This window comes from Coniophora puteana (assembly GCF_000271625.1).
Source record: "Coniophora puteana RWD-64-598 SS2 unplaced genomic scaffold CONPUscaffold_7, whole genome shotgun sequence".
Lineage (NCBI taxonomy): Eukaryota > Fungi > Basidiomycota > Agaricomycetes > Boletales > Coniophoraceae > Coniophora > Coniophora puteana.
This window is the reverse complement of record NW_006913059.1, coordinates 1,289,891-1,313,075: the sequence shown is the minus strand read 5'-3', so window position 1 is coordinate 1,313,075 and position 23,185 is coordinate 1,289,891. Positions and strand designations below refer to the sequence as shown.

Here is a 23,185-nt window from a genome sequence, read left to right as displayed (position 1 = left end):
ATGGTGGATGGGATTGATACGGTATTGATAATGGTAATGGTAATGGAGGTAAAAAGTGATGTTGTCAATGAAGCAGCCCAGTACTACAAAAGAATATCGAAATTATGATATTAAAGGTATTCCGCCGGATGGTGTCTGTTTTAGCGCCATGCGGTTGAAGTCCGCAGCTGTGGATCGCAATGAGAAATTGTAACGAGTAAAAAGTGGACGAGCGACACTTACTCTGCGAGAAGACGGTGTTCCCCCACCAATTGAGACTAACGCCGCCATTGGGTAACTGCAAATCACATTAGCCTCACGAACCTAACGACCTTCATCAAGAAAGAAATACGCACTGCAAGAGTGAAAAAGATGACGATAACAGATAAAACGGTGCCGCTATCGAGGGCCGCACTCGTGATATAGTTGAACTTGCTCCACCACGCAAAATTGCGTTTCCGGATCAAGTATTGGAACACGAAGCCCACCGCAAACCACGCCGAGTAGTTGATACCCGCCGCAGGTGGGATATATGACGTGCCGTTGAGGATGACGGGCGTGCTCACGAACTTGACCCACGAGTTCGGGTACCGCCGCTGCCACAGCCAGAACGGAAGCGGGAGCAGCGCGCCGACGATGATCGCGTACAGCTCAGGATGGTACAGCGTATTGGGTCCAAATTGCCGTGTAGGTCCCATCAAACCCCTGATTGATAGGAACGTAGATCAAAGTCAGCAACGATCGCCAAGGGTCCGGTTGATGATCGGACAACGCACCAGATAGCAGAGGCTGTGAAGTACACCTGGTTGTGCGGGCACGTGAGGGAGCTCTCTTGCGTGGGCGAGCAGATATCTTTCACGTTCGCAAACATCCATTCCTTGACACCGACTTGAACGAACGAGGCGCAGAGGGTACCGACCATCTGGACCAAGAACGTGGCACGGGGAGGGACCTTGATATAATGACCGAGCTTCAAATCTTGGACGAATGACGACGCTTCTGAAAGAGTCTGCACGGAATACGCCTTGAAAATCTAATGTTCTGCTTTGAGAAACGTTGCAAGTAGCCAATAAATTACAAAACGCACCATGTTCGCGAGCGGATCACCCGACAACAAGACACCGGGAATAACCTGAGCCTGCAAGTTCAGCGTAATCTATAAAATATTTCTGAATTAGCATAATTCAGGCGTCACCACGAGAAAACCACATACCCCTTGTCCAGTCATCGCAAAAATGAAACCCGATGGCAGCACGTAGATAATAGGCAGCAGCACCGAAAGCAGCAGCGCCCACACGGGTACCGACGTATGCCAAACCTATATCAAGAAAACCCAGGTCAGCCATGACTAACGCCCCAGAAAACGAAGAAAAAAAACCCTACCTCAACAACCACAACCATAAGAAGGAAAAACCCAACGAGCACAATCGCATACCACCAGTCCGGCACCTCGGGGTAATTGCGCATCAGCTTCGCATGGATATCGTCCTGCTCGACCCGGATCCGCTTCGCCCCGTTGATGAGGCTCCGGCCGTGGTACAGCACCGTATGCACGAGCACGCACGTCGACAGCGCGAACGCGAGCAGATACGTCATCGCGTACGTCGCGGGCAAATAAAGCGGCGAGTACGCCAAGTACGCCGTCTCGTTGAACCGCAGGGACGAGTCGAGTACGCGCGTCACGTCGTATGGTTTTCCGAATCGATCGTACGGGTTGTTGTCGTTGATCGGGAAGTAGGCGAGGTCCCAGGTCTGGATAACGAACCTTATCAGAAAACACGAAAACGAAAAAGGGAGAGGGGAAACGCACGTTGGTGTAGTACATCAGAGGGGTGATGATCCAGAAGAACAGCACGAATCCGAAGAAGATGTGCGCCTCGGCCCACCAAGGGTACATCAATGGGCTGCCGATCCACGAGATCTGCGACCAATCAAAGGTGATAATGCTCATGCCCAGACCCGACTCGACGCCAAACAACTGGTTCACGGGGACGTTCTTGGGCACGATCCAGCAGACAAAGGAGAACACCGAGAGTGCTTGGAAGAGGTATCCTGATGATGACCCATCAGCAAGAAAACTCAACAGTTGCATAGGGATTGTCTCACCAGGAACGAAGTAGAAGAAGAAGGCACCAGCAAGAACCATCATGAAGTACCTATACCGCGTGATGCCTCCCGAGCTGTTATCGTCCTCGGCGTGGAGCGTGTTCAACAGCGTACACGTCACCAGATTCTGCGGCCACACCATCGACGCCGGCCAGACCAAGAACCGTCTGCACATGCCCGCGAGGCCAAATCCAGTCAACTGGGTGGCAACGACAAGTAGCACGCTGAACCAGTAATCGAGGTTTTTGATGCCATAATTGATTTGTGAGACCACGATCATGTTGAGCGCGTACGGCGGGCCAATGGCAACATTGGCCATGATGTACACGAGAACATGTTCCTTGATATTCCACGGGCCCGGGTTCAGCGAAAACTCGAATCCGCCAAGGAAGCGGGGTAGCCGATAGGTTGTTATGGGTAAGATGAAGGCGAGGAGTTTGCCAATCGGGTAGCAGACCAGAAGGAGGGCTAGTGGTGAGACGCTGGGCGCTGGTTGCCGGAAGTTGAAGAAAACATTCAAGGCACTAAACGTAATTTTAGCGCCTGGAGGCGTGACGACAAGAAAAAATGATATACCCTCCTAGCATGCAAAGCAGCAAGCCGATGAACCACATCCGTATCGTCATAGCTGGCATCTCCGGGTCGTCAATATTCGACACAGAGGCGCGAACTTCGGGGAACGGCGAATCCTCCTCGTTGACAGCGTCAAAATCGAATTCCATCCTGATAATTGACAAAACGTTTAGGGGATTTACCAGGGCAAAGGTAAGAGGAAACACATACTTGATGGAGCCCTCTCTGCTTTCAAGCATACTAGGTGACAAGTCCAACGTCTCGGTATCGCCGATAGACGACGACGGATGCCGTTTCCGGACCGACGTCTCGCCGACCATCTCCTCGCCCACAAAGGTATCGTCGCGCATCTTCTCCCGGTGGCTAGATGCGGGCAGACTGACATGAATCTCGCGCGAGCTGACAGTGCCAGCGCGAGACTGCCTTGTCTTGTCGGTAGTGTGGGTGAATGCCGTACTGAGTCTGCGCATGCGATACGGGTCATTCGGGTGATTATTGTGCCCTTGCTGGGAGGAAGTGGACGGGGGGCTCTCGACGGGGGGAGGTGGGTGGAAGGGGAGGGATAATGATTGGATGGGCCGGCTATGGAGCCCGTTGGGTAACGAGCGTGGGGGTCGAACGCCTGGGGAGGGTACGCGAGGGAGTCAGCCGTCTGGGGAACATCGCTCGGAATGTCGTTGTGGTGATGAGGGAACGCGTCCGGGGTTGTGGGAGGGAGGGAATGGGAGAAATCGGGGGTGAAGGAAGGCTCACAGTAGTCGTACTCGAGCTTGTGGGGCGCTGGTTGCTGGCCGTTCTGGGCCTGGTTATCGGCGGTGGTGGGAGGTAGGAAGGCAAAGAGATCTTCAGCGTCGCTTTCCTCTTCCTCTTCCTCCTCAAAGTACTGTTCGTCATTCTCGTACATGTACTGAGGCTCGTGGGCATGGGAGGTTGTGGGGCGACCGGTGTTGGGGCGGAAAGCGCTTGCAGTATACGGTCGGGAGCCGGCGGCTGAGGAGGTGGGGCGGGCCATGGTGTCCGGTGGTTGAGCGGGATAGTCGCTCAACGCTGTGGCCGGCGGGAGGGAGGAGTGAGTGGGAGGGGGGGAGGGGGCGACAGAGGGAGATGGCTGGGCGTCCGAGGGAAAGAGAGGGTCTATAGAAGGAGAACGAAAAGGACGGGTGGGAGAGCAAGCAGGGAATCACTCCTCAGCCAATCACACACTCCAGGCACATCACACACAGTGCCTGATCCATCATGAATTCCCCCTTTCCCGCTTTTATGTAATATTTATTCTCCCATATCTGGCAATTCTTCGGTCACTTCTCTTGCATCACCCCTCCGCCTTTCCGCTACCACCGCTGAAACTAACGCCTCTATCGGCGCTCGTCGCTCTCAACAGCGCACAACTTACGCGGGAGGCGCAGACACACGTCTCAAAACCCGCTTGAAAGTCCCCGCAAATACTGGGGTGCAGTCGAACGCCACTGGTCCAGTTTCCAAGTTCCATCCCGGTTGACGCACCGTGCCTGATCTCTGTTCCACCGAGCAAGCGTTGACGTCCATACCTCCCGTCATCAGGTCGTGCCTTTGTCCCTCCCCGTCGCCGATTCTGCATGGCGCTCTTGTATCAAAGCGACTGCACTTACGTATAGTCTACTGTAACTGTGTTAATCTAAGCTGAAGGTAACAAAGCGAAAATCAACCGACCGAATGTCCGCGGTAAACAGCTTCCGCCGTCGCCCTGCTGAGCTGGACGGTCTTGGACAGTGTCACCGCCGGCTGGCTCGGCCTCAGTGGTTGCTCATCCTCGTCGTCGAAACGATCGACAACAAGAAGCGAGCTCCTCCCGTGCTGTGAGACCCGTCAGTCTTCTGGCGAATCACCTCGGCCTGCCGAACGAACTTGCTCCCTCGACGTCGCAACGGCTCCGCGCGTCCTTCTCCATCTCTTCACATTCATCTACGGCGCCCCCTCTTCTCGTCACGTTTTCAAGGAACGCCCAGGGACGCTGTCCCTATCCTGCAGTCTGCTTTCCTGTTGCCAACAGCCAAGGCCAGCCAAGGCCCCAAGCAACGTTTCCGAGGGTGCTCATCCAAACTAGGCATCAGCCTCGCCCGACTTGCTTGAAGCTTGACCCCCCGGAGTCGCCGCCGAAAATCGAGACACCGCCGTACTTACGCCCAGCTCCGTACTCTCCTCCGCGGCCCTAGGGCCCTATGTCTTATCTCTCCGGCCGTCCCGCTTCCTGGGCGTCTACACCTAAACATATGCGCCTCGCCGATCGACGGACTATGGTTTGCACAGTCCAAAATATCCACTCTCGTTGATGCGGCATTATGCTCGTTTCACCGACGCGTATAGATATACTTACTAGCCAACGCTGTCGATCCCTGATTTGCAGCCACACACTATTATTCTTGGAGCCTCGGATCGCAGAACACGTTTCACGACGTCGACGATCATCGATCAACTTAGCTCCAAACACCTCGCCGGGAGCTGAGCTGAACGCGTTGGCGCACGGCGCAGTGCTCCACGTATGCTGCGACCCATGTACAAGTGTGGAAGTGTGGATGGGGGCGCGTTTCACGCACATCACCCGGACAGTGCCGCGGCGCACTCATAACTGACAGTTTACAGCGTCCGGGCGCGAAACACAGAACGTTCGGACACATCAAGAGCCTCGGTGGAAGCTTCCATCGATGTTCGCCTCGGTGCCAGTGTGACTAAAGATAGCCAGCTGGTGCCTGCAAATGTCCACGGAGCGCGAGTACACCAGTTCATCGTCTTGTTGCCTACGGGGTGTGGTATCCTGGGCCGTGCATGCGTGTTGCAAACGTGTCCGTCACTTTATCATGCGCGTCCTACCTCGAAGCTCGCGGCGCGTTGTAGGGCCCCGCAGAACTGCCTCAACCTCCACAGTCATGAATCCTACTTTTATACCGGAATGCAGTGGGCAACGCGATGCCCGCCGGCGAGTCGTTCCAGGGTAAGCATCCCAATTCCTGGCGTTTCAACTTCCAACGTCCAACATATAAACCTTCAACCTTCACAGTCATGAAGCCTGCCTGCTTTTGAGGTCATGATGATACTGCAACGCGACGCCCGCCGCTTGAGCCTTGTGCGGTTATCGTAAGTTCATTTCCTTGCACCAAGAATAGCCCATGCTTATCGCGGGGATCGCCGCAGAGCACCTTTTCCGCCCAGAGACGCTCGGCCGAACACTGTCCGTAATCTCAAAACGCGCTGGGTCGTTTTTGGGGGGCTTGCAACAGTCTACCGAGCCAATGAATGAATACTTTCATCCATCTAAGACTAGTGTTGCCGCGGTTCGAGAAACCAGCTGAAGTCGACTCCTCGAAACACCCTTTCTAGCCACAATACCGACCAACGAGGTGTTAATCTTCGCGGTTTTTAGCCTCTACAGCGACGAGGTATGTTATCTGAACTGATAATGAGTGCAAGTCCAAGTTTCATCGGCTTGGTTCCAGCCAGTTCGCCAAATGTGGCAACACTATCTAAGAGAGGCTATGGTCCCAATTTTCCTAGGGTTCCATCAGGCGACGCGTTCGACATCGATACCCTTGCCATGCGCATGCCGTGCGCCATGCTCTGGGGCTCCGGTAATAAAGCAAAGAAGGGTCCGGACGTTTCAAACTTTGAAGGCTCCATACTGGTAAGCTCAGTAAGTCGGTGCCTGGACATCCTGTCGACCTTGTTATCCATCCGCAGTCGCCCCGCCTCGCTGACCCTACACACCACTCTCACGCAGGGACAGCGGTCTCAGCGATGCACTATGTATACCGTATCGTATTAATATCGCGCTCGGCCCGGCCTCCCTCCGTGCGTGCCCCGATGTCATGTTCCTGGCCTGTTGGTCTGGTCGCTGACCATGATCAAACTCTGATGACCGGAACAGAGGCAGGGGAGACTGTAGCAGTCCTCGGCTGGTTGATCCGGTAAGCCTGCACTCCGTTTTGCGTGAAGCTGTCAGGTCGGACTGAAACCAGGCACGGTGTGCGCATTATCTCTCCCAGCTGATCCTGTGATCATAACATGCAGTGCGCAGTTATCAATTGCACTTGTTTCAAGATAGTGCGGGATGCACTGTATCACGCACCCAACAATGTCTGCAGACCCGTGCTTCTTCATCTCATTGTTGGGCCTCATGTCTGGGATCAGCTGTGCTCTAAGATCAGGTGCGCCCTCATTTACCTTTCCGTATCCAATCCGACCTGACATCTAACGCGAGGCAGAGCCGGAAGCCGTTTGGAACATTTGAAGGTTGTATCACGTTCGGAACCGCTCATTATAGGGTAATGGGCTGCACGCCGAAGCCAGACGCTCCGTTATCGCAGAAGCTCTGTGTGACGTGCACCGCGACTGAGGACCGACGCGGTACTAGGTACGGGTCAGTGTTCGCCTACTGTACCAGACATAGTACCTCTGCTTCTTCCTAGTCGCTGATGCGTGTACTGCACTCATCAAAGATCATTACGGCACCCGCCACTGCCTCCCCTTGGGTCTGGCGCTCGATACCACGCGCCAAGGACGGCTGGGATAGGTAGGTCCCACGCAAAATCGCCTGTGCCTGCTGTCGTAAAGAAGCACTGCTACTCGTGCAATTGAACGATGGGCACATCCGTAGTGCTCGGGTGGCTCAGGCTAGACATCTAAGTGGCCCCCACGTAATTGCATACTGCGCTTGGGACAATGTCCTTGCTGTTCTGTGATGTTTTTGGGTAACTGCTCTGCCCACCTCTCCAGTCATCAGCGAAAAGATTGCATACTGCCAATTCTACCCTGCCCTCCTAATCTGCATAATAAGCGCACGGATCAGTGGTCAAGTGAGCAAGTATCGGTGATGTCTTCATGCAGTGGTCGCTTATTCCTGGCAGTGCCTGAGACGTTCCTTTCCCCTTGTCCAAAAACGCGATCACTACTGTGTACTATAAGCGTGCGGCTATTTGAATCTTTTTTCGTCTACGTATCAAAAATATCCATCCAATCAGTGGTCTATCACCATATCCCTACCAAACGCAGCCCTCGCGGATGCATACAGTATATTTGTCTCTTACCCACAACAGCTCTGTTAAAGGGCCCGGCGTTGCCCGGCCACACGGCGGTACACGCACAAGCCGGCGTCGGCCATCCCCGCTCCGGCCGAGCCACAGAAACTAAAATGAATTCGGAGATAGCGCATCACGCGCACGCGTGCGTGGCGTGCCTCGTCGGCGCGCACACCGCCATGATCTCTGAGCAACATGACAGCTCGCCGCCGGCTCAACGTGAGCCAGGCCGTTCTTGGCGTTCTGAGTCCGGTTTCTTGCAGATGCCGGAGCATGCCTGTCAACTCTGGACTCAGACCACGACCGCGACCGCGACGCTTCCGAGCTGAGGTCAAGATGCAGAAAGCCGAATATGGGCTGAAGAAGTTGAAGCATCCTCTTAGAGTCGCGTTATGTGGTATTGCAGCGTTCGGATAAGAGCCAGCAACCCTTCTGATGTTATGCCTCGGAGGTATCCGATGGCAGGTACTAAAAGTAGTTTGTAGGCTCTACGCCCAGGGTCAAAGATCGCTCAAGTCCTTAATGATCGTCACCACCGCCTAAGTCACGGCAACTCAACCAGACACCTTCCAACGGATGCATTTTACATGGGCGGAGCATGATTTCTCAAAAGACTAGTGCAAATTACACCTTGTGTCAAAAACGCTAACGTCTTGCTCCGACTGAGGTTACAATGATTTTCACAGTTCGACATGTACACTATTTCGCATTATCTGCCCTCAGCTTCGGGGATATATATCGCAGGCGTGTTTGTGGTCCTACAGGTGAGCGGGCGCTACATCTATCGCGCTCCATATCTATATAGACCTGGATTCATAAGCAAATCATACACTACCCGTCTGTGGCCGCCCATTTGCACGCTTGCTACTCGGTTTGTTGGAAGGCGTACGTGAGTACGACAGCTACAGCCCGGCGAGGCATGTTGCATCTTGGCCTGATAAGTAACCGCAGAGAGGCGAGCCCACTTGTTTATGCCAGTATACCAGCCACTTCAAGTCGCAGACCTCTCCTTATTTCCACCATTCCATTCTTCATTTTAGAACCACAGAGCTAACGAAGAACCTCTGTGTTTGGTAGACATGACATGTGCGCCTCCGACTCGCACTGTCGCCCACGTTGTACCCATGCCACCCCACGTGGTGCTTGGGTGCCCTGAACTCTCATTTTACTATTGGCTGAATATCTTCTGACACGTGGTCCAACAAGCCAATGGCAAAACTTGTGGCCTCAAGGGCGCAACAACTTATCTAGAGCCTCGATCCTTATAATTCTTGCTTTCCGGCTCCGTCAGTTCAGGTGAACGTTGTCAGCTGAATTGATGTGCAGATGTAGTCCGGGGGCTCCATGACCGAGTGGTACGCCTGCTCAGTCATACATCACACGCACTCGCATCTATCCGTTATCAAAGTGAGGTGCTTTGTCTGATTATCGTTAGATTCATGTCCGTTTGTGTCGCCCCATTGACGTGCCACATGCTTAGGAACGTCTTTTCTACTACTGCATAGGTCAAGTTCTTTGACTCTACCTTAAGTTTGGGCGTATCCAAAGAGCGGTGTTAGCTTGCGCATGTTCTTTCAGACTCCTACTCTAATTACCGCCATTGGCTATGATCTCTCACCGATCGGATTTACGATCCAACGTGAGGCAACGTTGCGCAGTATACTTCACAAGTGGGAATGTAGACACAGGGTAAGCTCCGGCTCGTCACAAAGTGCTCATTCAACCAGAAAAGTTTGATAGTAGCGTATCGTAAGGAAGAGGCTCAGCTTCGGTACCAGTTGACGTATGATGAATGATTCAGGAGCTGATCAATCATTGGACAGTCTCCATTGAATGGTGCTAAACGAGCCTAGTATAGCAATTATAACACGTTCTGATGAGGTCCACAAGGGAGATAGCGGCATCCCCACAAGCCGAAAGTGTGGTAGCGTTGAGCATGCTAATCTATAAGCCTAAAATAAAGTTGCTTTCACGTTACGGCACAGATGTAAGGGGAGAAATGGAAGACGCTCACGACAACACCCATGTGTGTACATATGGTCACGATTCTGTGCTGGCTTTGATGGCGATTGAAGGTTGAGGGTAAGAATCTGCTAGCTCCTCCCTGGTACGTACGTATATGACTGTGAGTGAATAATCTGGTTAAGCAAGTAACTGCCATTCCCTTTATTTGTATGTAGATCGAGATTGAAACAAAAGTTAACATGTAGATGAACACAGCGTCTGACGCCGCAAGACGCATGTCTTCACTCGAGCCTATGACTGGTTTTGCATTACCTGAGCAACATCGTTCGCTCTTGCCGCCACTTCGACTTTCTAGCTTCCTCCGGTCGTTCCCCCAGGCCCTATCAGCGAAAAAGAAAAAGCGAAAAACTCCGAGACGAGCCAGACTCAGCTGATAGCAAGCGCTTCTTGACGGAGAAATATTGGTCCAAACCCCTGGTGGGACCTTGCTTATACACAAGATCTTGGTGCACTTATCGGCTTTAAATTTAGATTCTTCGTCCCTTACGATTGAAGAAATTCGCGTCAAACCCAGAGGATGTCCGTATCGTCAGCGGCCATAACCGTGCGACTGCAAATACCGCATTAATATGGCCTTGGAGATTTGGGTACAGGAAGGTAGGATCCGCTCAAGCACCAGGCGCCGTCTCTTCCATTCTCAACATATTACTTATCTATGTATCGTTTGAATGTTCAAGCTTGGTAGCCGACTATCGCATTGCAGTGCTCGCAATCATGCCTAAGCAAGGGATATAAATGCGTCAGAATGTGGAAGCCACATTTGAAAGCTGTCTGGACCAATTGACCCCGCAAATTACATCCTCCACCGTTAGAAGCGGTGGTCAGGAGATGCCGGGAAATATGGAGCGATCCGCTACCCCCGATGCTAAGGCAGTCTCGACTCCTTCGTTCTTCTTTACGCCGTCTAGTATAAGCAACAAAACTACCCTCGATCGTTCTCGCGCAGTACTGACACGCACCTAGAAAGGCTCCCTGTCTGGCCTGCTGACGACGCGATGCAGAGATGCAATGCGCTAGATTTTCCGGATCTGGTATGTGGGCTCCGAGTTCATATCTCATCACATCCTCACCGTGCACTCTATGCATGTTCCGTGTGTGGGGTGATAATACCCGCGAGCGGAATACGTTTCCCCCGCATGCGATGGAAGCGACCGAGGGCTGGAACTCCGCTTTGCGAGCCATCAGGAAGAGTACACTCCGCTTTTCCGACTTAGCCGAGATGAACATCGTTGGTTAGAACTGTCACTTACCGAATGAAATCCATTGCCTTTTTTCAATTGATAAACGCGACCTTGGCACCAACCAGTCGATACCAATCAGTCAGGCTAGTCTGCCACATGATAGATATCGCAGCCTAGAGGTCATCGACAATGATGCGGTCCGCATAGTCTGCGCAATCAAATAGTCACAAAGGCTGGAGAAGCAGGTTCATATTGGCTGAGTTGCTGAGTTGGAAAAGCACACGGAAGCGGCGTGCACTTCGCTTGTCAGCCATTTGGGGAGAACATTAGCTTCCTACTAGTTCCGGTGCGACATGTCAACGAAGCGACCTAGAAGTTCTCGTCTATTTCCTCGATCAAGCGCACCTCCGTGTTATTGAATTCGTTTATCGGGCTGATAGCAAGAAAAGGAGGAAGTCTGGTGCGCTTTCCAGGTGCGTGTTACGTGTTTCCGAGGACCATTCGTTGTTTTGCAAATTCTGCCATGGAGCAAGGGGAAGCGATACATGACATGTGCGCCTGCGGTAAGTGTGAGGCTCATTAATTCCTGGTGGTATTTCAAAGCCTGCACGCTCGGAATTTTTGACGGTAAAAGTTGTCGTAATCAAGGGAACCAGATTGGCGGAGACTACTCGAATGATCGACGACCGACCATGAAATCGGAGATCTTGTGTTAATGTCTTGCAGTGGTGCCGCTGCGTTTCTTCGACCATGAGTGACTCTAAACAATTATTTAAGCCTGAGCGAGCGAGACGTTCTTCAGCCCCGCAGAACTCGTTGGAATTTGATTGTGCGGTGCACAACGTCCTATGAAAAACCTTAACATGTGCAAGGTTCGTTTGTCGATTTTTTCTCTTTATTTTGATAAAACATTAACTCACGAATCTTCTCTACGCAGGAGACCATGCCAGCATATACTCCTCCTAGCTCTACTGTGTCCAGCCTCTCAGAGCAGTCTTTCGAGAGCTCGGTTCAGGAGCTTCCGACGGAGATCTTGTGCAGCATCTTTGCATATGCACTCCCTTCAATTGAGTGGGCGCCGGACGCTCACGGTTCTCCTCCTAGACACGACGAAATCAGCCATAGGGTACAGGTAGCAATTGTTATATCTCACGTATCCAGCCGTTGGCGTGATGTTGCTCTGGATACGCCATGGCTCTGGAACATGACGCGAGTCAACTGGTCACCTTTCTCCCTTGGTCACGTCGACAGCCACCTGAGTCTCACCAAGGAGCTGCTTGCTCGTTCTCGGGATCATCCCACCCGCTTGTCGCTGTACGTTGCGGAGAAATACGCTTCGAACTTCGCAGAGGACTGTGCGCGCGGATTCCTATCTGATCCCTATCTGCGCCAGTCGTGTCGCGTCCTTGACGTCGCCACCGACGAAGAGCAGCTCGACGCGCTCGACGTCAACACGCTCCTGCGCGTGCTCGCCGACTTCCCGCGCCTCGCGCACCTCACCCTGCCCAACGCAAACGCGCACCTCAGCGACCTGCTCATCCCGTCGCGCGAGCCCGCCAAGCGCGCGACACTCGGCAACCTCCGCCGGCTGCAGATCTCGATCGGGAACCCCGCGGACGCGGACGCGCTCTTCGACTCGGACCTCGTCTGGGCGCGCCTCGAGACGCTCGTGGTCACGTACACCGCGGCGTGGCCGTACGCGAGCCCCGACACGCTCGCGCGCTGTTTCCCGCGCCTCCAAGAGCTGTTCGTCGCCGTCGAGGGGCTTGACATGGAGCCGCCGTCGCCGTCGGTGCTCCCGCGCGTGCACCCGACGCTGCGTGTGCTCGGGCTCACGACCGACCACTGGAGGAGCGACACGTCGCTAGAGGACGGGAGCGGAGACAGTACGTTCCTGCGGGGCATCACCGTTCCCAGCCTCGAGTCGCTCTTGGTCCCGATCCGGTGCAGGAGCGAGCTGGAGGTGGTCGCTCGCCTTCTAGACCGCTCTGAGTGTCATTTGGATGCGGTCAGGCTCACCGTGGTGGTGTACTGCGAATGGACAGTCACGAAAGAGGAGGTAGAAGAGATGCTGCCAGGTGTACGCGTCTTTGAAGAGGAATCACTGTTTGGCTCTGCAGAGTTCAGACAGTGCAAGGGGAAATGGTACGCTTTGAACTGACGATTGTAAGTGACATGTCGGCAGGGATGTACGCTGATTGCTGTACAATTGAGTTATTTATGTCTGGAAATTTAGTGAGGACTCACTTGTGTACATACAATATTTGCTGCGTAATCGGTTTATTTATTGGTTCCAATAATTTATTAATTTATTGCCTTTTGGGGCTTTCACCTACGGAAGGATTCATCTTGCGTACTTGACCAACCAGCGAGAAAGGGCTCTGGATGATCTACTAATAGTCGCACCGGATATGACTCGTATTTGACAAGCCTACGAACGCAACCGTGTCAGAACTAAGAGGAGGCGCGTAGAAAACCTTCTGAGCAGTTCGTGATGTAGCGAGTTCATCTCCCCTGCTTGCTGCGGGTGCGCTCGGGGGAAGAGAAGAAACCTGTGCAACGACAGCAGAGCTCCCGAAAAAAGTCTGAATCTAAGTCGGACGAGCGGTGAGGCGCGCAGGAGGGCTGGCAAAAGGACAAAGTATCAGTTAATGCAGCAACGACACACACAGCAACTCGAACAAACAACATCCATTGCAGCAAATTAGGCAAACCAGGCGTCGACATCGACCAAGCCTCGCCATCGGTAGGCGTGGCGCGGTTGCGTGACCTGGTAGTTCGACGGAAAGAACGCAGAGAGCCCTGTGTGCAATGGGAAATGATAATCCAAAGCGCCTTATTGATGGGATGCGCAGCGAGCGAAGCCTCTGGCTGAGCATGTGTCAAGGGCTGCTCGGAGACTACTCTGAGAAATTTCTCCTCGTGTAGTTGATCAACCGAGGAGAAAAAGCCTCTAGCTATTCTAGCAGCACCTGGATATGGCTCGTATTTGACGAGCCCACAAACACAACTGTGTCATAAATGAGAGTAGTAGACGCGTCAAAAACCGTATTGATCAACTCACACCGCAGTTACCTCGCCTACCCCGCGACCTCGGAGGAACAGAAAACAGAATGCATCCGTTCGAAGCAAGGTAGGACCCGCGGAATCCTCGAACCACAAAGGGGAGTCCAAGGACTCTGCAGGCGGGCCGCCGGAGGCGAGATGCGCGGGAGGGCTGAGCTGGGCAGCGCAGAGGCGCACCTCCGCTCTGGGGAACGAAACCAAGCGCCGACATACGCCGATCAAATGCCGCACGCTACAGCCGGCGCGGTTGCGAGCCCTGGGACTTCGTAAGAAGGAACCGTGACAAAAAAAAACTCTACGTCATGATACCAAACGGTAGAGTTGACGCGGCTCGAAAACCCAGCCCAAACCGAATCCTTGAAATACCCTTTCGTGCCACAGCACCGACCACCTAAATGTGAACCTTCGCGCTTTTTAGCCTCTACACAGCGACAAGGTGTGTTATCTGGACGTATGAGAAGAGCAAGTACACGCTCTTTCGGCCCGGTTCCACCTGGTTCGCCAAATGCAGCAACGCGACCAAACGTTGTTCAATACCGCACAGTTGGCTGTCTGAGGGGAGAGCGCCTGGAGTGGCGGGTGGGGTTCGTCAATATATATTGAGCTTCAAGACTGAGCGGACGGTGACAGTGCTTGGGGGGATAACTAGGGATAACTTACACCGCTCGGACGTCTGGCCCGAGCGTCATGCATATGCCGGCAGTGACGAGCGTGTGCGTCATCGCGCAAGGTAACGAAGAGACGCGCGTCTTGCAATTAATGTGTCGGCGAAGACCGGATAAACACAAGCGCTAAAATACCTCGTCTCGCCCATGAGCCCACACGGTCCGTCTGAGAGGGACTGGGGTGGTGAGGACGACGAGATAAGTGAGTCAAGGAGAGCAGTACTTTGGAGGCGGAGTAACAGTAAAAGATGTCTGGCCTGTGGCCGGCGCCAGCGTCATCGCGCAGGGTAAGGAAAAGAGACGCCCCTAGTTACACACTGCGCGCCGGCTAAGACCGAGCAACTGCATACACCCAGCCGAGACTACAGTAGGCGCGGACCCAGGTGCTACCGCAGAAACAATAATCATAGACGCGCGGCGGTAATCCAGCTCTTTCCCTAGTGCCTTTTCACAGTTCCACCAGCGTAAACTGTGAGAGAATCGCCATGCATGCGAAAGAGAACCCATATGTGCAGACGAAGAACCCATTGAAAGAACAACCTCAACAAACTCAACAAACAGTCTAAAGCCATAAGTAAAATGACCGGTAATGTACAAGCCAGACCAGGCCACAACAAGAAAACCACGCAGCGCCTCCTGGGTATTGGATATCCACCCCCGAGAATGCTCAACGGCAAACGACAGCCCAAGAACACGGAAGGATCCAGACGAGACGGAAGACGAGACGGAAAGGACGGAGAGACGGCACGGTACAGCGGAGGTATCCAAGGTAAGTATCGGCGGGCCTGGTCACGGAATAAAGGGAAACTGTATCTGTATCTGTATCTGCGTGCTGTCCAAGATATATAAGAGAAGTGTGATATGCAAGAGCATGCGTATAGGCGGGATGGGGGGCGTAAAGTATGCGTTTGTGGGGTTTGCGTGGGCAGGTGGGTGTAAGGCTCATAGTGGGATGCAGCGTAAAGTCCATCCAGGTTCGCGTCGAGAAGGCGGACATGGGTATATGCGTACAAGCAACGTGAGGGCCGGGTAGGGTCGGAGTGGTCGGCTGAGGGTTGAGGGAGAGCGAGAAGAGGGAAAGGCGTAGGAGCAGGCGAAGACGGGGACAGGCGGATTGGCACGGTATCGTCGGGGATGAGGACGACATCACGACACCTGCGCTCACTCCGACTTCTTCCTCCGCAGCTTCATCGCCTCCTTCGCGCGGTCCATCCACCCGTTCCCGCCCTCCCCAGGCTGCTGATCCGGATGCAGCATCGGCACACCCACCGTCGCCGCCCTCGGCCGCTTGCTCACCAGCTTATTCCCGCCCGCGCGCGAAATCGACCCCATCGCATGATGATGTCCTCCATGCGAATGCACATCCGCCCGTGAGCTCGACCGGCTCCCAGGCGGCATCGTCGACCCGTCGCCCGCGTACGCCGCGCTCGCGACACCCTGCATGCCAGGCGCGAGCGCGATCCCGTGCTCCTCCGCGTGCGCGTCGCCCGTCTTCTCCTCGATGCACACGCCGATCACGAGTCCCCCGCCGCCTGCGCCGCTGCCGCCTGCGGCGACGCAGCCAAAGTCCGCGCCAAGCGGGCTCCCGAGCACGCCAGAGGACGCGGCGCGTGAGAGGCGCTTGGGGAGAAGCGAGCTGACGCCTTTGCCGCGTGAGAGGGAGAAGGAGGGGAGCGGGGAGAAGGAGATGGACGGGCGGGGCGCGATGCGTTCGACTTGGGTCGTCTGGTGCGTGTCTTCGAAGTGCCGCGCGTCGTTGGACGAGTTCGAGGCAGTGCTGACGAGGGAGTCGAAGGATTTGGGCTGGGAGGGAAGTCAGGGTAAGCGCGGGGCAGAGAACGGAGCGCGATGTGAGACACGCACATGTGCGAGGGTGTGGTAGTACTGCGAGCGGCGGGCTGCGCTCGCCAGGGGCGTCGTTGCCGTGCCATCTGGACTGGCTGAGCCGTCTGTCTGTTCTGGGGGCTGTTGCGTGGGAGTGTCAGCACTCGCTGCGCTGCGCAGGTAGTGAGAAGGAACGTTACCTCGCCGAAACGGGTGACGGAGATGGATCCGGCGCGTCTTTGGCGGGTTCCTACGACAGAGGAGCGGCCTCCAGCTTCTTCAAGTGCTTCGCGTTCTTCCTCTAGACGGGCACGCTGCTCGAGCTCTTCCTCTATGCGCTTGAATTTCTGGCGAAGAAAAAAAAAGAGCTAAGCGAGGGGTGCGATGGGCGGACAAGGCGCGTAGTTTACCTCTTCAAGGGGCTGGAGAGACTCTAGTGATGATAACATGTTGAAAGGTGGCAAACTGAGAATGGGTGATATGAACGGAGATGAGAGGGGGTGTAGTGGTAGTGGATATGGGAGAGATTGAGTCGGGGCGGGTGAAGAGGAGGGGGAGGGCGTGAGAGAGGGAGGAGTATGTGCGACGGAGCGCTGGAACGGCGTTTATAAATGGGAGCCGGTCGTTCTGTGGGTGCGCGCTTATGAGCATCGCGATCACTTGCGAGGCCGTCACTTACCGTTTATCCGTTAGAGAGAGAGAGGAATTGAGGGTGAGAGCAAGACGTGGATTTGAGGATGGGGAGCGTGGATTGCAAAACACGTGGTCCTCAACATTTCTCGAGGGGCAGAGTAAGGCAGCGAGGCGTCAACGCTGCCGGTCCACTTGGAGTACCCCGGTGCCTCGTCTCGCGTGCACGCCAAATTTCATTTAGCCTTGAGTGCAATTGAGCTCGTCAGAGGCTGTCGGAGGCGGTGTCATGTTGGCAGTCCAGCGTTAGAGGCGCAGCTCAACGCCATATCGCTGTCAGAACACATCTTCGCCAAGTCGTCCACCGGGGTAAAAATTAAATATTAGAATATTAGCCATTAGCCGAGCACCCTCAATTAAATGGAGACCGGCCTGGACTGTATCACGTGCTTTCCAGAGAACACTTCCATTCTCGGCGGTGTCAAAAGGGGACGAGCGCCAGCGGAGAAACAGACGCCGAACGCGAAAAAGTCCTGCAGACGCCCGATCATTGACCGAGGATAGCTCTACTCGTTCCATCCAATATGCTGTCCAACAGCGAGAGCGACAACGACAACGACACTGGAGAGCTGCACGAGCTCACCATCAACGAACATTTTGCAAAAGCATTCCAGTTCAAAAAAGAAAGAGAGGAACTTTCAAAGCGTCAGTCATAATTTGTTACCCCGTTTCCCTCTGATAACTTTCCATCGTCCCCCTTCCATTCCGATCACCCTCCGTCATGATACGCCCAAACGCTGACCCCCGATCTTTTTATGTGCAGTAAAGGAAAAGTACGGCTCTGATGCCGAAGACGCCTCGGACGACGACACCGACTCCGAAGAGCAGGAGTCGGAAGACGAGGACGCCGAGGAACTCACCCCCGCCGTCGACGTCGCCATCCTCCGCACCCTTGCCCGCATACGCAAGCGCGATCCGTCTATCTACGACGCAGACAGCCGCATATTCGATGGTTCGCTTATCACTCGTCTCTAACAACAAGGTAGCTGATATTGCAATCTCGCAGAGGAACGCGAGCGCACAGCAGGCAGCGCACCCGAACCATCCCGCCGCAAACCCAAAGACAAGGTAACATCCTCTCTTCCCTCCCCATCCACACCGACTCATCCTTCACCCAACACAGACCAAACCCATAACCGTCCGCCAAGCCGCCCTCGAATCCCGCCTCCTCTCCCGCTCCCCATCTCCCTCCGGCTCTCGCAGACCCGCAGACGACCCATCGCTCACACACACCGAAGAACAGCGCCGTCTCCGCGCGGAGACGCTCGCTGCTTTCCACGACGGCATTGCGAACGGCAAGGACAGCGACGGTGGCAGTGACTCGGACGGCGACGACGAGGACAACTTTCTCATTCCCCGCGAGAAGACGCAGGACGAGCTCGAGCGCGAGGAGCAGGAGTACCGTGCGTTCCTGGAGACGCACGTCGGTGATGAGCTCGAGGATCTTGTTCTCGGTGGGGAAGCTGAGACGGGCGGTCAGGATGAGGACGCGGTGGATGGAGAAGGCGAGCGGGGAGGAAAGAAGGAGAAGAAGAAGCGGAAGAAGAAGGAGAAGCTGGGTGCAGGGGAGAAGAAAAAGTCCAAGGAGGAAGCGGATCAGGCGTTTTTGGTCAAGTGAGCTTCATATTCATGTGGCTCTAACCGCGACTCGTACTGACTACAGGTTTCCTATTCGTTGCTCTCATCTTTTTGCGCTACTTGCCACGCCCTACTTCCTGTAGCTACATCCTCAACCGCGGCTGGATCGACCGCGACGCTCAGCGGATACCAACGTACAGCGAGGTCACCAAGTCAAAATCAAAGTCAAAGTCGAAAAAATCCCAGCAGGACTCGGACGACAGCGACGCCGACTCGGCGGCGGATTCTCACGTCAACGGGCATACCGCAGACGGGGAACAAGATGCCGCAGGGAATGAGCAAGGAGAAGACGACGACGAGGAGGTAGCAGAAGACGAAGAGGATTTCGAAGACATGGCCGACGCGTTCGAGGTGTCGTACAACTTCCGCTTCGAAGAACCGTGCGTCCATCTCCCTCGTCCAATCACACCCATATCTCCCCACATCTCCCCCGACTAACGCACCACATCATCTACACAACAGCGGCGCAGACCAGATCAAATCCTTCCCGCGCGACCTCTCCGCGTCGGTACGACGCACCGAGACCACGCGCAAAGACGCGCGTCAGCGCCGAAAAGAGCGCAAGGATGCGGAGCGCGCGGCGCGCGCGGAGGAGGTGCGTCGTCTCAAGGCGCTCAAGATGCGCGAGCTGCGGCGGAGGCTCGAGCGTATCGGGCGCGAGGGCGGGTTGGAGGGTGCCGAGGCGGATGGTGAGTGTTGTGTTGTCGTAGCGGGAGATAATATGGGGGACTGATTTGTGATTGGGTAGCGTTTGCGGACTTTGATCTCGATGCGGATTGGGATCCGGAGGCGCATGATGCGCAGATGGCGGGGTTGTATGGTGGGGAAGCGGAAGGGGGCGACGGTGTGGAGATGGACGAGGAGAAGCCGACGTGGGACGATGATATTGATGTTGGCGACATTGTTCCTCCTTCAGACGACGAGGACGGCATTTCGAGTAAGAAGAAGCGCAAGAAGGACAAGAAAGATAAGAAAGACAAGAAGAAGAAGAAAAAGAAGGGCGGGGACGACGACGACGACGTGGGCGTGGATATGGACGAAATGGACGCGGACGCGGTGCCTCCTGCAAAGGGCTCCGACGGAGAAGAAGATGGGGAAGAGTGGGACGGGACGGAGGAGATGCGCAAGCGCAAGGTGCAGGAGTACATGGACGAGATCGACGCGCTGGAGTTCAACGACATCGTGCGTACCCTTTCCCTCCCACCTGCCTCCCTACACCCTCCATCCACCGAAAACCCGGTCTGATCCACCCACCGCACCCAGGTCGCCGGCCAGCCCACGCGCTTCAAGTACCTCCCGACCGCCGCACAGGACTTCGGCCTCTCGCCCGTCGACATCCTCCTCGCGTCCGACCGCGAGCTGAACCAGTTCATGAGCGTCAAGCGCTACGCGCCGTACCGCGCCAAGACATGGGACGCGGGCCGCGGCGAGCGGCTGCGCGAGCTGCGCACGACTGTCGCTGCGCGTGCGCCGGGCGCGGGCGGGTGGGTTGTCGAGGGCGAGGGTGGGTATCGGAGGGGACGTGGGGATGCGCAGGAGCGGGGGCAGGGGCAGGAGAATGGGGACGGGAGGGACGCAGGGACGAAGAAGAAACGGATGGGCAAGAAGGAGCGGATGAAGGCGAAGGTGGCTGCGCCCGTGACTGTTCCTCCGCTTCCTGATTCCGGATCCAAGCGGAAGCGCGTGCACTTTGATGCGGATACTGTCGGTGGCGAGAGCGGAGACGAGGAGAACGTTATCGGTGACGCGAACGCGGAGGGCAAGTCGCGGAAGAGGCGGAGAAGGCAGAAGAAGAAAGGGGGTGGTGGGCAGGCGGAGGTCGAGTCGTGATGCATGTGTGAAGCTTGGCCTAGGTTGCATTCGCAGCTGTCTGAAGCTTTCCATGGAGGACATAGGATGAGTGATGTCATCATGCTATGTGGTAATCACATACATACCTTGTCATTGGCATTTGGAGGTTCATTTAACAGATTTCAGTCTAAACCACGGGTTATTGTCCGTAAGGGTATATCTCTATGGTAGACATTTCTAACAGAGCTCGCCTTTCAGAGTACTCGCTCTATACTTATAGTGATTGAATATCGCCGCTTGCAAGGCTGCCCTTTACGACGTAAAAGTTGACATTTTATTGGAAGAATATGTTACAGCAGAATTTCCGAGGATATCGCAGAGCATAAACAAATCGTGTGGATAGAACTATTATGTGAGGAAACACGCACCCAGGCAACCAACGAACACTAGCTAGGAGCAGCCTGGTGCATAAGATCAAGCTATAGAGTATGAAAAATAAGGTATAAGTCACTCAACACGTTCCAGGAACCGAACATGGCGGCCGTTCCATCTGATCTAGAGAATATGTCTAGAAAAATCTTGGGACAGGTCATCACTGTGACCACAAAGGCTTGCGTTCATGTCAACAACGCGGGTCGCTCGTGATGCGCCGTCGCGACCGGCATCCATCTTTTCCAGCGTACCACGCCAAAAGTCGAGCTGGTCGCTCGCATGCGTGTGGACCTCCTTCAGGTCCGGTACTATGGCCCGGAGGACGCAGGCCGTGAGGTTTACGTCCCCGGCTTGCGGACCATCGTGCTCTAACAAAAGACGGTCCACGCCAGCACGCGAGCGCAGATCCTCGATGCTGCGGGCCAGCTCGAGGGTATCTGCGGAGCGCACCAGGACGCTGAGCCAAGGCGAGACGAGTCGCGGGCAGTGTTCGAGGAGCGCGATGAGCTCTTGAAGGAGGACAGGCTCTAAGAGCGGGCCGATGTCCAGGTATTCGAGAAGCGGCCAGTCGCTCGCGAGGGCGAGGATGTGAGGTCCGCGGAGTGCGCATCTGTCCTTTAGCGTGGGCCGGATGTGCAGCGTGACATGTGTGAGCCGTGTAAAGGCACAAAGAGGCCGGACGGTATCGTAGAGCCAGGCCGAGGAGCCCGAGAGGGTGTTGTCGCTGTTTGACATGGAAAAGCATGTGAGCACTTCCGTACTAAAGTGGGCCGCGAAGAAGGTCATGAAAGGGGCAAGTTCTGGGGAATTGTCGTGCTCCTCCATAAAGGAGTCTGCCACCAAGGAAGGCAGCGCCAGAGAGTTAACGATGAGCAGTTGGTCCGCATTGACCTCCAGGCCAAACTCCTTTATCCGCGGAAGCGGCGCACTAGTGGTCAAGTCAAAGAGGATATGCATGGCTTTGATGCTTTGCTCAAAAGTCCATGAGTGGAGCTTGAGCACCTCTAGAAATGCAAGGCGGCTTCGACTGACCGAGGGAACTTGCAGCTCATCAGCAATCGGGGGGCAAATAATGTTGATGTCAAGCTGCTGGATCGTATTGGACATGGCGAGCTTCTCTAGTGCTTCTTGACCTACGCCACAGGGACCTGAAAGCAAACGCAGATGCCGCCATCGATCTATAGGTAACGTGCAGAGACGAAACGGATCCCTTAAGACCAAATTCTCGAGCGCAGGGCAAGAGTCCGCCAGCTCAGGTCCGAGCATGTCAGAGGGAACCTCAAGATGGCGCAGGGAAGGGGGAAGCATTTTATGGAAAAAAGGTTCACAGATGACCCAGAAGTAGGTGAGACTGTCAAACTGGAAGGAACGTAGATTCGGAAAAATGTGGGATGCTGAGCACCTGCGAAGACCATCTATTACTGTTTCATCAACAACTAATTGCCTCCGTTTGGGGTTTGAAGGACGCAACGGTAGTGATCGCCCCAAAGATTTCACTTTGGCAGTCCGCGGGAGTAGCACATCCCAATCACTAGGCCGCATTTTGCGGCGCAAGGTCTAGAAAGGAGGAGTCTCCGAGTCAACCAACATGCATCACAACGAAGTAAGGGCAGTTCCGTACAAGCACCCAACGACGTGGTACATCCGCCTCTGAGTCCTCGTGGACCACCGCAAGCAAATCATGTGGTAAGCACATGAGAACCACGAAAGGGTTGTCAAGATGCGTGTATAGGGCGTTGATCGCAGGCTCTTTCAGGGCCACGCACACACGGGCGAGACTGGCGAGGCTGGCCGGGTCATTGACAAAATCGAGGATGAGCTCGAGCAGCTCGTCGATGCAAAAGCAGCGGGGTATGTCCGCGTTACTTGGACGCTCATAGGGCCGTTTTGAAGGGATGAGTCTGTCTGGCGTTCAAGTTCAGCTAGCAGCTTATTGACTACATGAAGAAGACGCTGCATCTGACGTACCACGGAGTTTGCGGATACCGTTAAGACACGTTCGGCGAAGTTGCATAGATAGCCCTCCGTTGGTGTGCATAGTAAAGGTGGGGCAGCGCAACGGTTGGCATGCGCTCTAAGAAGACCGTTGCGCGGAGACCCTCTAGTTTCTGGAAGGGAAAAAAAAATTGGTCATTACGTATAAACACGGATATTACAAGTACAAATA

At 54.8% G+C, this 23,185-nt stretch overlaps 7 protein-coding genes across 7 annotated transcripts; 2 read left to right on the top strand and 5 right to left on the bottom strand.

Moving 5' to 3' along the window:
* Nucleotides 1-102: 102 nt before the first annotated feature.
* Nucleotides 103-2,897, bottom strand: CONPUDRAFT_57594 (oligopeptide transporter; the record flags this gene model as incomplete). Its single annotated transcript, XM_007770866.1, has 10 exons — nucleotides 103-167; nucleotides 223-277; nucleotides 336-684; nucleotides 756-1,012; nucleotides 1,067-1,135; nucleotides 1,193-1,297; nucleotides 1,363-1,731; nucleotides 1,790-2,031; nucleotides 2,086-2,609; nucleotides 2,662-2,897. The coding sequence occupies 10 exons, from the start codon at nucleotides 2,895-2,897 to the stop codon at nucleotides 103-105; spliced, it is 2,271 nt and encodes a 756-aa protein (XP_007769056.1).
* Nucleotides 2,898-4,047: 1,150 nt separating this feature from the next.
* On the bottom strand, nucleotides 4,048-5,594 carry CONPUDRAFT_144599 (uncharacterized protein; the record flags this gene model as incomplete). The annotated part of the gene is made up of 5 exons (XM_007771290.1): nucleotides 5,232-5,594; nucleotides 5,012-5,179; nucleotides 4,348-4,491; nucleotides 4,287-4,312; nucleotides 4,048-4,249 (listed from the first exon to the last, which is right to left on the bottom strand). Exons 1-5 carry the CDS (start codon nucleotides 5,310-5,312, stop codon nucleotides 4,048-4,050), a joined length of 621 nt encoding a protein of 206 aa, XP_007769480.1. The 5' UTR covers nucleotides 5,313-5,594.
* Nucleotides 5,595-11,855: 6,261 nt separating this feature from the next.
* On the top strand, nucleotides 11,856-13,073 carry CONPUDRAFT_154575 (uncharacterized protein; the record flags this gene model as incomplete). Its single annotated transcript, XM_007771289.1, has 1 exon — nucleotides 11,856-13,073. The coding sequence occupies one exon, from the start codon at nucleotides 11,856-11,858 to the stop codon at nucleotides 13,071-13,073; it is 1,218 nt and encodes a 405-aa protein (XP_007769479.1).
* Nucleotides 13,074-15,229: 2,156 nt separating this feature from the next.
* On the bottom strand, nucleotides 15,230-16,957 carry CONPUDRAFT_166047 (uncharacterized protein). Its single transcript, XM_007771288.1, has 4 exons — nucleotides 16,878-16,957; nucleotides 16,668-16,814; nucleotides 16,507-16,608; nucleotides 15,230-16,446 (listed from the first exon to the last, which is right to left on the bottom strand). Exons 1-4 carry the CDS (start codon nucleotides 16,914-16,916, stop codon nucleotides 15,805-15,807), a joined length of 930 nt encoding a protein of 309 aa, XP_007769478.1. The 5' UTR covers nucleotides 16,917-16,957; the 3' UTR covers nucleotides 15,230-15,804.
* A 724-nt stretch (nucleotides 16,958-17,681) lies between these two features.
* On the top strand, nucleotides 17,682-20,625 carry CONPUDRAFT_90728 (Krr1-domain-containing protein; the record flags this gene model as incomplete). The annotated part of the gene is made up of 8 exons (XM_007771287.1): nucleotides 17,682-17,802; nucleotides 17,951-18,109; nucleotides 18,164-18,225; nucleotides 18,281-18,771; nucleotides 18,879-19,175; nucleotides 19,258-19,484; nucleotides 19,544-19,977; nucleotides 20,059-20,625. The coding sequence occupies 8 exons, from the start codon at nucleotides 17,682-17,684 to the stop codon at nucleotides 20,623-20,625; spliced, it is 2,358 nt and encodes a 785-aa protein (XP_007769477.1).
* A 354-nt stretch (nucleotides 20,626-20,979) lies between these two features.
* CONPUDRAFT_166045 (uncharacterized protein) lies at nucleotides 20,980-22,370 on the bottom strand. The gene has a single exon (XM_007771286.1). It carries the CDS (start codon nucleotides 22,324-22,326, stop codon nucleotides 21,142-21,144), a length of 1,185 nt encoding a protein of 394 aa, XP_007769476.1. The 5' UTR covers nucleotides 22,327-22,370; the 3' UTR covers nucleotides 20,980-21,141.
* Nucleotides 22,371-22,597: 227 nt separating this feature from the next.
* CONPUDRAFT_154571 (uncharacterized protein) lies at nucleotides 22,598-23,056 on the bottom strand (the record flags this gene model as incomplete). Its single annotated transcript, XM_007771285.1, has 2 exons — nucleotides 22,598-22,923; nucleotides 22,987-23,056. 2 exons carry the CDS (start codon nucleotides 23,054-23,056, stop codon nucleotides 22,598-22,600), a joined length of 396 nt encoding a protein of 131 aa, XP_007769475.1.
* Between the last annotated feature and the right edge of the window lie 129 nt (nucleotides 23,057-23,185).

Excerpts from the sequence above, each read along its gene's own strand:
- CONPUDRAFT_166045 (XM_007771286.1), bottom strand. The coding sequence starts at position 22,326 with ATGCTTCCCCCTTCCCTGCGCCATCTTGAGGTTCCCTCTGACATGCTC.
- CONPUDRAFT_166047 (XM_007771288.1), bottom strand. The coding sequence starts at position 16,916 with ATGTTATCATCACTAGAGTCTCTCCAGCCCCTTGAAGAG. Across the intron at positions 16,815-16,877 it reads CTCTCCAGCCCCTTGAAGAG|AAATTCAAGCGCATAGAGGA; the intron begins GTAAACTACGCG and ends TTTCTTCGCCAG. Across the intron at positions 16,447-16,506 it reads ACTACCACACCCTCGCACAT|CCCAAATCCTTCGACTCCCT; the intron begins GTGCGTGTCTCA and ends CTTCCCTCCCAG.